General features: G+C 45.5%; 1 protein-coding gene across 1 annotated transcript in view; it reads right to left on the minus strand.

Moving 5' to 3' along the window:
• Window positions 1-575: 575 nt before the first annotated feature.
• CCN5 (cellular communication network factor 5) overlaps window positions 576-13,128 on the minus strand; it is a 158,751-nt gene continuing 146,198 nt past the window's right edge. Inside the window, exon 5 of the mRNA XM_086929038.1 lies at window positions 576-893. Coding sequence (XP_086785164.1) covers window positions 669-893 — 225 coding nt within the window. The 3' untranslated portion in view covers window positions 576-668. The remainder of the gene's footprint in view (window positions 894-13,128) is intronic.

The raw sequence follows: 13,128 nt of genomic DNA on the forward strand, positions 1-13,128 counted from the left end.
AAAAAGAGCAGTCCTTCTATCCCCAGGAGAGAATCTCCGAAAAGTGAGATTCTGACACTGCCTGTGTGGTCTCTACTGATTGGTAGGTGGAGTGGCAGTGTGTGATGTTGTTCAAACCCAGGTTAAATAATATTCACCATCATACAGGGCCAATCAGGATCTTCCTTTTTGAGCATAAAGGATACATAGAGAAAAGAGTCACATTTGCATACTCAGTTGTGATATGCAGTAAAACGGCACATTGTCTCGACTTGCATGTGTGTATATTTTTTCATATCACAGTTGTCTACCTATACCACAACCTGACATAAATTCCGAAAAATTTAAAATAATTTCAGAAAACTGAATTTGAATAAGTCATTTACAATAAACAACTTTCATATTTCTTTTAGCCTTTCCATTTAGATGCTGCAAGGCACCTCTGAAGGTCAGGCCCACTCCTTGGTGGTCAAGAGTGACAAACTCTAAATTGACAGACAGTTGTATGTCAGCGTAAAGAGCAGGGCAAAGGGACTATAAACTATAATTTCATTGTCTTTAATGTATAATGTTTAACAACTCGGTGACATTAGAGTAACGAGAACCTCCTTTCCATTACGGATTTATAGTGCAAAGTTATTTCTCCCTGAAGATATTACCTATTAAAAGCAATAAGGGCTTTAAAAGAGTTAGTGGCAGGCGCAGGAGATAACAAACATCATATTTTCCCTTTTGTTCCTTCCTCCATGGCAGCGGAAGCCAACCATATCATCCGTGGTTTGGTGTGGGAGGCAAGGCCTGCCACCACAGAAACCACAGAACGTGGGCTGATAAGCTTGGATGCTGACACAGCCTTGAAACTCAAACCGGATCCACGTCGAGGCTTTTATCATCGGCTTGCATCTCGATGTTCTCTGAAATTAGACAAAATTTTATGGTCTTTACCATGCGTGTTCCTTAAAAAAAAAAACACACACACACACAAAATATACAATATGACACAATTGTTTATATTTTTCGTAGGGGTAAAGGTTTTTATAAGTATTACAGGTTAATTAAGTGGGTGTGTAATTTCTTTTAGTTGATATTTTATATATGTTTGACTTTATTTGCAATAACTGGTTAAAATAATTTTCTGTGGAAGTGAATCTTAATTGAAAGTGGTTCATATTTTAGCTACTTTGTTAATGAGCACAGAATTCAAGACACTTTGAAAACGGAAATCGGGCTTAAAAAAACCCATAAAAAGCTTAACACAAAAAATACATACATGAACCGATTCGACTAATCTGAGTGTAACATTATGAATGATCATGGAATTATTATTCAAAAGCACAATTATTCAAAACACATGTATCTAAAGCGGTGTGAACTGAAACCATCAGATATTTGCAGTTTAATGGGATCAAATGGGGCCCATAAGAAGCACAAAGGGAAGGTGTTAGAAACAGTCGATAGGAGAAGATTAAAAAGAAAATTAAAACGTGGAGAGCAATTATATCAAGTAAGGAGCAGTATGCATGCACAGATTTGTGCTGAAGATGTGCAAAGGAAAAAGGAGGGGCCAAAATGTTAACCAACAAGTAGAAGGAGGGAAAAAAAACATATGGGAAGATCAGAGGTAATTAAAGAGTGAGCCCTCAGCATAATGAAGTATTACTTGTAATTAAGTACATGAATATTGGAGAATTATCTCAATGGTACTAAACAACATTGTGAGCGCAAGAATGTCGGTTACAGTCATAGCAGAGAGAAATTGCAAATTTGGTAGGACAGTGCAAAATTTAATGGGGAATTGGCTGCAGAATCTTTCAGATGCTTATGCAGTAGAGAATATAATACAAAGTTTAAACTGCGCCGTGACGGTAGTTTCTTTTGCGTTTCACCCACAGGACACACCATGTCTGAAAAATAATTATTTGAAAGTACAACCTAACCCACTGTAATGTATGAAATTGACTCTGGTTATGGAGAATATCAGAATAATCAGTCATAACCTGATTACTCTCACACGGTCCAAATCCAAAGCATAAACACAAGCCACAGTCAAAACATTATAGACTGTCCTTACTACACTCAACCAACACAACTTTGACAACCATTATTTGGGTTTTCATGAGGTGTCCGACAGCACCGCCTCACTAACTATAACAACCCACTTAATTTTCCAAATCTCACCTGGAAATAACACATATTAGAAGAGCTCACTCACCATCATGCGCACAGCTTGACACCCAAGTCATTTAGAGGGCACGGCTCTGCCAATCAATGGCATTGTCAAGCAACAAACTAACATGCACTCTATAGTATTAGGATAAACATTTCTTGCAAACATCCACCCACAATATCTCATCATAAGACACCGACCTGCCTTGTGATACAAGTATAAAAAATATGGTTGTGTGAAATCTTCTACATTTATTTTAGAAATCTCATGAAATTCAAGAAAAAGATAACAAATTTAGGCTTTCAAACTAAAATTTAATTGACGGTATCTACTCTAATCTGATGTATAAAAGTTTCACAAGTACTGGCAGGTGAGCAGTCCAAACAGAAAATGTCTCTTACTGCACCCCTTTTTGTGTGAACCAGCCTCCAGCTGGTAACTCGGAAGTCCTTTTTAGGTCTCGCCTACGTAGCGTGCATGCGCTGCTTAGGAGGAGACCTTTCGCCATCGGTCCCCTTTTTTACCCACAACTGTGCGCGCGTTTCATTGCCTTCAATGGCAGCGCGTGCACGTGTGGAGATTCACATGCGGGAGCGAATGCCGCCATTTAGTAGCAATTATGCTCCCGCAAGTGAATCACGCAGTCCCCCCTCCTCCCGTGCGAGGCGTGCGCGCGACTCCCCCTGCTGCAGCGTCAGCTTGTGCTTGTTCCAGCTGCCAGGGCACAGTTCTAGATTTAACGATTTCACCCTGGTCTTATTGGGTTAAGCACGACTAATAGCTGTAAAATCCAATCATCAGAAAGATACATCTTGAGGCGAAGGGTAGAGTGGAAGAATTGATGGCTACATATCACATGACTGATCGACAGAGGCCAATGAGGTTTCTGCGTGCTCGGGTGCTCAGGTTCTGTTGTTGTCTCCGTCCATTGTGGCGTCGCTGGTTTTGGAGTACATTGTCCTTGAGTCTGAGGACTTCGTGTCAGTCCGCCCCCCACCCCCACCGAGTGACAAGGCAGGGCTCAGAGGCTGCTCAAGTGGTAGTCCGCAGGGGGTGGCGAGATCGCACTGACTGAGAGGAGCCGCCCACTACTAGGGAGCCGAAGGTGAGCCCGTTGGAGTAGGAATCCTCCCGGACACTATGTGAGACTGAGGCCCACAATTCATCCAGGGTCAGGCACCACTGCTTTGGGGCCTGTGTATTTATTTATACGCCCCTTCGCAACCGATAAACCCCTTTCCCCTTCCATATTAAAGCACCCCCACTCCCCCGAATAACTGTTACACCCCGTTCCCGTTCTTAACAACCCCTCTACCTCACTACTAAGTAACAACATTCTTTCGTCAATAAAATGCCATTACCCTTAGGCTACAGAAGCACCCATCAATAAAAATTCTGCTAAATAACGGCGCCTCCCTATCAACTAGAGAAGCTCCCCCCATCCCACCTGTGCGCAGGAGGTGCACCATGTCCGACAATGAACCCATCCTCACACTGCGAGCAGAAGGCCATCCTTGTCCTTCACCCACCACAGAGCGCAAGAATGCCTCAGCTATGTAAACCAAAAAGAACCTATCCTCCTGTAAACATAACCCTAGTGCACTCCCCGACTAAACAATGTCCGCAGTGCTCTTTGTCTATACGGAAAGAAGATTACCCCCTCGCCCCAGGTGTATCAAATCTCTCACACAAACATACTGCCATACAATAAATGTTTCACCTGGGTCAAATTCCCCCCTCCGCTTTACAGCCGTCTGGAGAGTAGCTCATTCTTTGGACCAACGGCTCTTTCACTGCTTGTGTGAGAAGTTGCAAAAAACTTTGTGTAAGTATGGCTTCTCCCCAGGCTTGTTTTAGTTGTTTCAGGAACTTCCTTGAGTCCCCAGACGCCCCAGCCGCAATAGCCGAGTAAACCGGACCGTGCGATTCTGATTCGTAATTGCGCCACCCTGTGTAGTCATGGACTGTACTTGACAGCAGCCCTTTGCTTAGACATGCTTTCCAGCATACAACATAACGGGTGAGTACCACCAGCGGGGCCCAAATGTTCTCAGAGAGTGAGTGCTGTTTGCATATATATTCGTTTTTGTGTATTGTCCACAGCCCGGATGAAGTTCAATTCACATTGAAAGAAACGCGTTGGATGTATGTTTTGGTTGCTGGACCTTATATTTTAAAAGTGAAATTAAAGAAAAGAGGAACATTTTTGTTTTGAAGTAATTAGTCCTTTCCTCTGTCAGTGGCTTGTATTTGTAAAGATGTAACATACACTGTTTAGTAACACTAAATATTTTCATTTTAGGTGAAAAGTGTTCAAGATGTCATTCGTGCAAAAAAGAAAACATTTAATTTTCTTGGGGAAATGATTACTCTTGTGCCAACAGTGGGTATGTTCATTACCATGAAGCCAGGGTATGATGGGCGTGCCTTGTTACCTGAAAATGTAAAGGCCTTATTCAGGTATGTAGACAATGTACATTAGAATAGAACTGGTGACTTGGTATATACATTGCTGTCATGGAATTGTAGCAGACCTATTTAGCGTATAATAGAAAAAGTTGCTTAATTCCAATGCTACTTTTCTAGTTAGTACATGACGTGTGTGCTTGGATAAACCTTAGACAGAATCACATAGGCCCTCATTACTATGTTGGTTGGTCCACCACTGACAGGCTGTCAGTGGCGGTCCATCCGACATCTAGGGCAGTGGTCTGACTGCCAGATTACGATGCTGCCAGTAGGAGTGCAGAGGCAGAGTGGAAAGACCACTGCCTTTAACAGGCTCAAGGAGCACGTCGGGATGGTGGTCGGACTGTGATCCCTACATTGGGGTGGTGCCTGCGCAGGCCCCCCATAGGGATTACAATGTCCATTTCCAAAAGGCTTTCCATGGCAGTCCCACCGCCATGAAAAGGATGTCAGCAAGGGACTTTGGGGGCCCATAGCAGGGCCCCATCCCCAGTGGGCCTCCGCTATGTGGCCAGGAGAGCACGTATACTGCCCCCCAAAACATCCATGCACCCTGTGCCAGGCACCATCTGGAGCCTGGCACACACTGCATGGATGTTTAAAAACAGCCCTTTTTCTGTTGCCGCTTGTGCTACAGTCCTTTTCCACACCGCAGCACAAGCTGCAATAAAAAAGGGATGTTTCCGACCACCTACACGGCAGTTGCATCATAATCTGGCAGGTGGGACCGCTGACTACCTGTCGGCCGGTCCCAATACCACAGCGATGGCGGTCGGACACTCGTCTGACCACCATCATAATGAGACCCTTTGTGTGAAAATTTTAGAACTGTAAAAAATTCCTCAAATTTTGTCAACATAATTATAATTTCACACAATCCTAATTTAAAGCACTACTCTAAGGCAGAGCAAAGGACAAGAGATCCCACAGAAATTGAGGGATAACTGAAAGTCTTTGTAAGCACTAATCCAAACATATATAAAATACTGCAGATATTTTAGATCATGGCGCAATACTTTTCACACTAATACACAGAATCAATTTTAAATCGCTACTAACCACACACAATGCAACATGAGCAAAAATCCAGCATCATGACACAGTGGTTCTTCTAGGCTAATTGATGGCCTACACAAATCTGCATGAAAGAGACATCTTGGTCTGCAGATTCAAATAAAGATGTATGTTGTCACCAAATTGGTACATTTTTTTGCTGTTATCAGTTGTTTGACTGAATATCGAGAACAACAATATCAACATTTCAACATACTAGAATGTTATATCAAAAATTTAATTTACAAAAATATACTTTACACGTAAAGTATCAAAATATTCAGTCATATCCAGTCAAAAATATTGTGGTAGAGAATAATAAAAAAATAGGGTAAGTATAATAAAATAATTTATATATTTAAAAAAATATTTTTATTGTTTTACTAAGCCAAACATGATCATCAGAAGTGTAGCCCAATAGCACTTACATATTGTTGTTAAGGGAATAGCCCAGGCTACCGAAAACATAGAGTTAAGAATAAACATAGAGAAACATACAGGAATGGTGCACAAAAAACAAATAAAATGACATATCAAATTTGTAGAGGAAAAAGAAATAGTAAGCAAGCAAAGGTTAATGCTGGAAATCGATTTGTTGGGATTTAATGGCTGAAATAGTGTGGGTCTGATAGGCAGTTTGGCGTAAAAATGTGCTTCCTATTTAAATAAATGATTAACCAAGGTAAAAGTACATGTATGTGTAAGTTTACTAGGGGCGGGTAGTAAAACTCCATAAACTGCAACATGGCAGAGTTTTTCTCACGAATGGCTCACCAATGTTAAGTTGGTGCACACGAACAATAAAAATTGAGCGCTAGGACGAGTCTCGGCAAGACTTCTCAACAGAGGCGGTCGCAGCACGTCACTACTATTCACATTGAGAAATTTGCCACTCTAGTAGAAAATCTACTCGAGCGGCAGAAAAGAGCCGCGCGTTCTGGCGCGGCACTTGGTGCCGTTCACATGAATTTTACAGTGCGGAACAAGCTCTCGGTTCTAAAGATCAGCACAAGCAGCGCAACCTGCTGAAATTCTGGGCTTGCGGAACTCCGCAAAATCTCGCAGAATTTCTATGTAACTTTGTGGAATTCCATGGAGTAAAACTCCACGGGTTCCACCCTCCCCATAAGTTTATGCTTTTTCAGTATCCAAAAAACTGCGTTTTAATACCAGTTTTATGAGTGCGAGGTCTCCACAGTCAGGTCAGAGAATTCTGCACATAAAAAAAATAGACACACACAACAAAATTTTTGAAGAGGGCCCAAGGGCAAGTTTAACGACTACCCAGGTACATGCCCCAAAAAAGACATTAAAAAAATAGGCCAAAAGTTGGACCATTCCCAGTCCAACATACGCAAAATAGATATACCATTCCAATTCCAAGTCATTTCAAAAAAATCTTTTCAATACTTAACAACAAACAATTATTGAAACACATTCAAAATAAAAATATGTGATTCATAAATAAGTAACATTTAATGTAGTTGAAAAAAAATAATACAAAATGTATTTAACAAATAAAAAACAACATATATACATTTCAAATTGATAAACTTACTGCCCAAAAACACAACCCAAAACACTAACAAAAAATTAAAACAAATAATAAATATAAAGTGCATTCTACAAAGTTTATTATTAAACACACTTGCCAATGAATTGACATTTAAAATACAACAAATAATGTACATAAGAAATAATTAAATTAATAATTTGCATAATGAATTACCAAATACATATTTAATTAACAGATCAGAAAACGTGTTTCTAAAAAAACATTTATAATTTTAATCTCTTCCCAAACTATTCCCCTATGAACCCAGCAATCCACCCCAACATTTTAAATTAATAACTAAACTAGAGAAAACAAAAATATATAATAAAAATCACAATATACACCAATTGGACAATATATATAGTTAATCACCAAATACATAATTATTTAATATAGAAAATATAAAACAAATTGTTTACATTACCCAAAATATAATTTAAATAATGTTCCACTCTATTTCCCTACAAATGCTACAACTCACTACTGAATTATAAATTAGTAAATAAACAGTAGACAAATAAAATGACACATTACAAATCACAAAATACACTTAAATCTTTAAATATCAATTAAATCATTCATATAATTAATTATCAATTAAATATTTAATTAACATAACAAATAGAATCAAAATGTTATAATTCAAGTAACTTCCTATATATTCCCTACAAACCCAACAACCCATTACTAAAGATTACATTTCTAATTAAATGTAAAAGAAAATCTTAATTGCACATTATAAAACACATGGTATACTAAGGAAAATCTAGAACAATTCTATTAATAATACTATATATTCAACAATATTGAAAAAAACTATATTATATAAATAAAAACTGATATTCTTACATTCGATATTCAATATGTTTGTATGGCCAATTTTGTAGACATGATATTCATGTAACTTTATATTTTGTAACAATATTTTGTAATTCCTCACTCTTATCAGTGAGTTGAGCCCAAGGGAATCCATGTAGATGTTGAAGATTGCAATGAACCCTGGAAGATTTCACAGGTGAAAGGCGTCTTCCTGGTCCTGGAGGTGCCCATGTGAACAAATTGTTGTTGAAAGAAAGGTAGCTGGAGAACCAGTACAGAACATTGTCTGTGAATTCCATTATGGACTACGGAACTGAAGGTGGCTCAAATACTGCACCATGATCTCAAGCCAGACTCAGTCATGTAGGAGATGGTTAGTGTTGGTTAGTTCTTTTTGATAGTGACAATTTTGTCTCTCAAGTGTTCTTCCTTGAAGTTCTTTCCGTGGCAGATTTACAATCTAGTGCTGCCCCTTCCACTCCCATAAAATAGTCATTCATCATTTCAGAAGCTACATCATATTATTAAAAAGCACAAATGTCAAACCCAGTGTTGTCAAACCGTGGGTTGTAGAGGAGATAGATGGGAAAGTGAAAGAACTTATGGAACCTCATTCATCACTATTAGGGGGCCTCCCTCTTCCCATAAAGAAGGGACTCCTCTGTACCCTCTCTCTCAACACTGAATGCACACGATCTCAATTCTTTGCACAACCACTTTTGATGTACAGCAGAAAACATGATAAAATTGGCTTACACCTGATTAGAATATGTATTTTACTTATAATTCCCTGGGTAAGTGTTATAGCGTATATACCCAGGGCTGGTAAATTAAATTATACTGGTGGACCTGCATCACTTATTGTGCAACCCACTTAAGTAGCCCTTATATCTTGTCCCAGGGCTGCCATTGCAGCTGGTTAGCAGATCTAAACTGGCAATTTGACTTTGCAAAATAACCTCGGTTGGACTTGGCCCTTTTGGCAGGTTCATCCTGAAACTTTTTGCATTTGCCTGGCCTGTTTCTGTAACCTGGTGTTGGTGATTTTAGGCCTCTGCGCACTTTTCCCTTTGGTCCTGTGTAAAGTGCGTGCGCTCTCTGTGTATGTGTGGTGAGAGTGGCCTGCCCTCCCATAGGAATACATGGGGAATATGTGTGTCCATGGTAGTTCCTGATGTGTGGGGAGTGCAAAGTTAAGTTTGGTATGTGCAAACTCATGAGATTAAATGCTGCGCAATGATGTGCGTGGATTTATTGTGTTTAGTGTGGAAGTGCCACTTCTAGAAGTTGGCTTCTCTGTGCAGTAAATGTGAATTGACTGTCTGGGTTGTGATTGGCTGGAGCTGGCTGGTGTGCTTGGCTCCAGGAGTCAGGATGGGTCTGCCCCGGTGGTGAATGGAGAGATCTGATCTGCATGTTAATGGGAGGGAGGAGTGCACCTGGGACCTGAATAGGGCTGGGCCTTCCCTCCACAATGCTGGCTCCACCCCCTGTGGTGTGTCTGATGTCCCTGACCCACCCTGTGAATAGGCAGAGGGGCTGAGCAAAACAAAGTGCTCCAGAACCAGTTGCATCTGGTTCGCTCCTTGCCTGCACCTTTGGAAACAAAGGATTTATCAATATAAAAAGGGGCTGTGACCCCATGAAAAGTGTTGTTTTTCTGATACATGAATCTACAAGGGGCATGCTGCTGCTGGGGCCCAGAGGAAGGCTTGCCTCCCTGGGCTCTGCCCTGCCCCTGGATGCCTAGAGGGTTTTGCTGGGAGCTGCTTTGCTCCACCTTGCCTCCAGGACCTTTTATTTGGACCCTGTGCTGTTGCTTGATTGTTTCCTGAACCTGGGAGAGACTTTGGGGCTGCCCCAGCACCTTGGGAGTGCTGGCTTCATTTCTTTGGATGCCCCTAGTTCTCCCTGCGCTGCCTTTCCCTCTGGGAACGCTTTGTTGTGGCTTGGCAGCGCTGAGCTGCCCCTTTCCCTGAGGGGAATTCACGGCGTAGGAATCCCCCCCCCACCCCCCGAAATGGCTCCACTGCGGGTGCCCACCCCACTTGTTTGGGTATTTGTATTACGGGTGCCACCCCGTTTATGGGAGCCTTGGCGGGTGCCCACCCCACCTCTACATTTATTTTTAATCTCGAGGGTGCCCACCCCTCATTTTCTGCTGTTGAAGTCACCGCCGCGGCCCTGTTCGCCGAAATCGGAAGTCAGGCAGAGCCGCCTGATGTGGGGTGGGACTTCCGCTTCCCGAGGGAAGCCCTGCACCAGCGGCATCGCCCAGCAAACAGAGGAGGAATTGGAGAGTGTCCGGTGCTCCCGTGAGCTGAGGGAGACCCGCGTGCTACCCCGGATGCCTGATTATCGGTGGGGCTCTCCTGAGGGAGAGAGCCCTGCCGGCGCCGTGCTGACAAGACCCTGGTCCCGGAAGAGGGACCGGGCGAAGCGGAGACACACAGCATCGAGAGCCCCGGTGAGTGAAAAGAGGGGGGCACGGCTGTATCCTTGCCTGAGCAGGCCCCGCTGCATAGGGGGCCTGCTCCACCGAAGGGAAACACCGTTGGTTAAAGGGTCCAGAGCATGGGTACTCACAAAATTTCTCTTGGGGGCCAAATTTACAGTGTGGTTTGTGGCCGAGGGCCGCACTGGTGAGGGCGGGGTCAGAGGGGGAGTTGGCGGGGCTAAAGCAAAATGAAAACTTGTGACCATGAGGTTGCACACAGGTCCCTGCAGCAGATGCCTTCATCCACTGAGCTACCAGACCCAGCATACATACATCTCTCTCCCTCCTGCCCTCCCTCTCCATCTCTCTCTCCCTCCTGCCCTCCCTCTCCATCTCTCTATCCTGCCCTCCCTCTCCATCTCTCTCCATCCTGCCCTCCCAGTCCATCCTACCCTCCCAGTCCATCCTGCCCACCCTCTCCCTCCTACCCTCCCTCTCCCTCCTGCCCTCCTTCTCCCTCCTGCCTTCCCTCTCCCTCCTGCCCCCCTCTCCCTTCTGGACTCTCTTTCCCTCCTGCCCTCCCTCTCCCTCTCCATCTCTATCTCTCTCTGCCTCCTGCCCTCCCTCTCCATCTCTCTCAACCTCCTGCCCTCACTCTCCCTCCTGCCCTCTCTCCCTGCTGCCCTCTCTCTCCCTCCTGCCCTCCCTCTCCATCTCTCTCTCCCTCCTGCCCTCTCTCTCCCTCCTGCCCTCCTGCCCTCCTGCCCTCCTGCCCTCCCTCTCCCACTCCCTCCTGCCCTCCCTCTCCCTCCTGCCCTCTCTCTCCCTCCTACCCTCTCTCTCCCTCTCCATCTCTCTCTCCCTCCTGCCCTCCCTCTCCATCTCCATCTCTCTCTCCTCCTTCCCTCCCTCTCCCTCCTGCCCTCTCTCTCTCCTGCCCTCTCTCTCCCTCTCTCTGCTTCTCCCTCTCCATCTCTCTCTCCCTCTCCCTCTCTCTCTCCCTCCTGCCCTCCCTCTTCCTCCTGCCCTCCCTCTCCCTCCTGCCCTCTCTCTCACTCCTGCCCTCTCTCTCCCTCTCCATCTATCTCTCCCTCCTGCCCTCCCTCTGCATCTCTCTCTCTCCTGCCCTCTCTCTCCCTCCTGCCCTCCCTCTCCCTCCTGCCCTCCCTCTCCCTCCTGCCCTCCCTCTCAATCTCTCTCTCTCTCTCCCTCCTGCCCTCTATCGCCATCTCTCTCCATCCTGCTCTCCCTCTCCCTCCTTGCCTCCCGCTCCCTCCTGCCCTCCCTCTCCCTCCTACCCTCCCTCTCCGTCCTGCCCTCCCTTTCCCTCATGCCCTCCCTCTCCCTTCTAGCCTCTCTCTCCCTCCTGCCCTCTCTCTCCCTCTCCATCTCTCTCTCCCTCCTGCCCTCCCTCTCCATATCTCTCTTCCTCCTGCCCTCCATCTCCCCCCTGCCCTCCATCTCCCTCCTGCCCTCCCTCTTGCCCTCTCTCTCCCTCCTGCCCTCTCCCTCCTCTCCATCTCTCTCTCCCTCATGCCCTCTCTCTCCCTCCTGCCCTCCCTCTCCATCCTGCCCTCTCTCTCCTTCCTGCCCTCCCTCTCCCTCTCCCTCCTGCCCTCCCTCTCCCTCTTGCCCCCCTCTCCATCTCTCTCCCTCCTGCCTTCCCTCTCCCTCCTGCCCTCCCTCTCCATTTCTGCATCTTCACTCTGCTCTGTGGGGGCCAGGGGAGAAGTGATTGTCAGAGTGGAGATGCAGGGGCGCTAAGAGGTGAAATACAACAAAGCCTCTGCTCTGTGGGGGCCGGGGGAGCAGGGATTATCAGTCTCTGAGTCAAGCGCTGCTGCGGCGGTGTTTGCTAACACTAATAATTTTTTTTTAGCACAGGTAAGATTGTCTGCAAGGTCCGCGGGCCGCCAAGGAAGGTTTGCCGGGCCGCCACCGGCCCGCGGGTCGTACTATGAGTACCCCTGGTCCAGAGGGACCCAGTGGACATGCCCACATTTCTCTCACCCATTGCTCCCCGAGCCTAGATGGCTCCAACGTGCGGTCAAATTTATTTACCCAGGCCCAGAGGGGCCCATGCTTTATTAGGGTGCATAATTTGTTCTCAAGAGCCAGATGGCTCTAGCGATTGGGCATTTCCGTGAGTGAAAAGGCCCCCGAGGCACCCGGTGGGTGCTGGCTTGTGCTAGGGGGGCATTTAGTGTGGCCTGAATGGTAGTGGGCCTTCCCAACGGTTGAGTTACCTCGAGAGCCTAGAGGGCTCCAACATGGGCACATTGTTGTTTGGAGGGCCCAGAGGGGCCCATGCCTTATTGCCCAAGGGCCAGTTCTTTCCCTTCAAGGGACCTTAGTGTTGATGGAGCCAGTGTGCTCCCCGGGGACAGTTGATCTCAGAGATTAGAAGGCTCCTACGTGTGGCAGTTTGTTCCTAGGGCCAGTGAGAGCCCATGCCGCAGTTTAGCTGATCCCCAGCTGCCCAGCAACAGGTGGGCAGCTGCACCGTTTAGGTTCTTTCTTTTCAGGGGACCTGTACTTTTTAACTCAGGAGTGGGACGCACTCCTTCACCCCACCTTGGCCTTCCACAGCTGCGCAGCACTTAGTGCCAGCTGCAGCGTTTAGGCCTCTCTGTTCTTGTTCTCAGCTGC

The sequence above is a fragment of the Lissotriton vulgaris genome, chromosome 7, assembly GCF_964263255.1.
Source record: "Lissotriton vulgaris chromosome 7, aLisVul1.2, whole genome shotgun sequence".
Lineage (NCBI taxonomy): Eukaryota > Metazoa > Chordata > Amphibia > Caudata > Salamandridae > Lissotriton > Lissotriton vulgaris.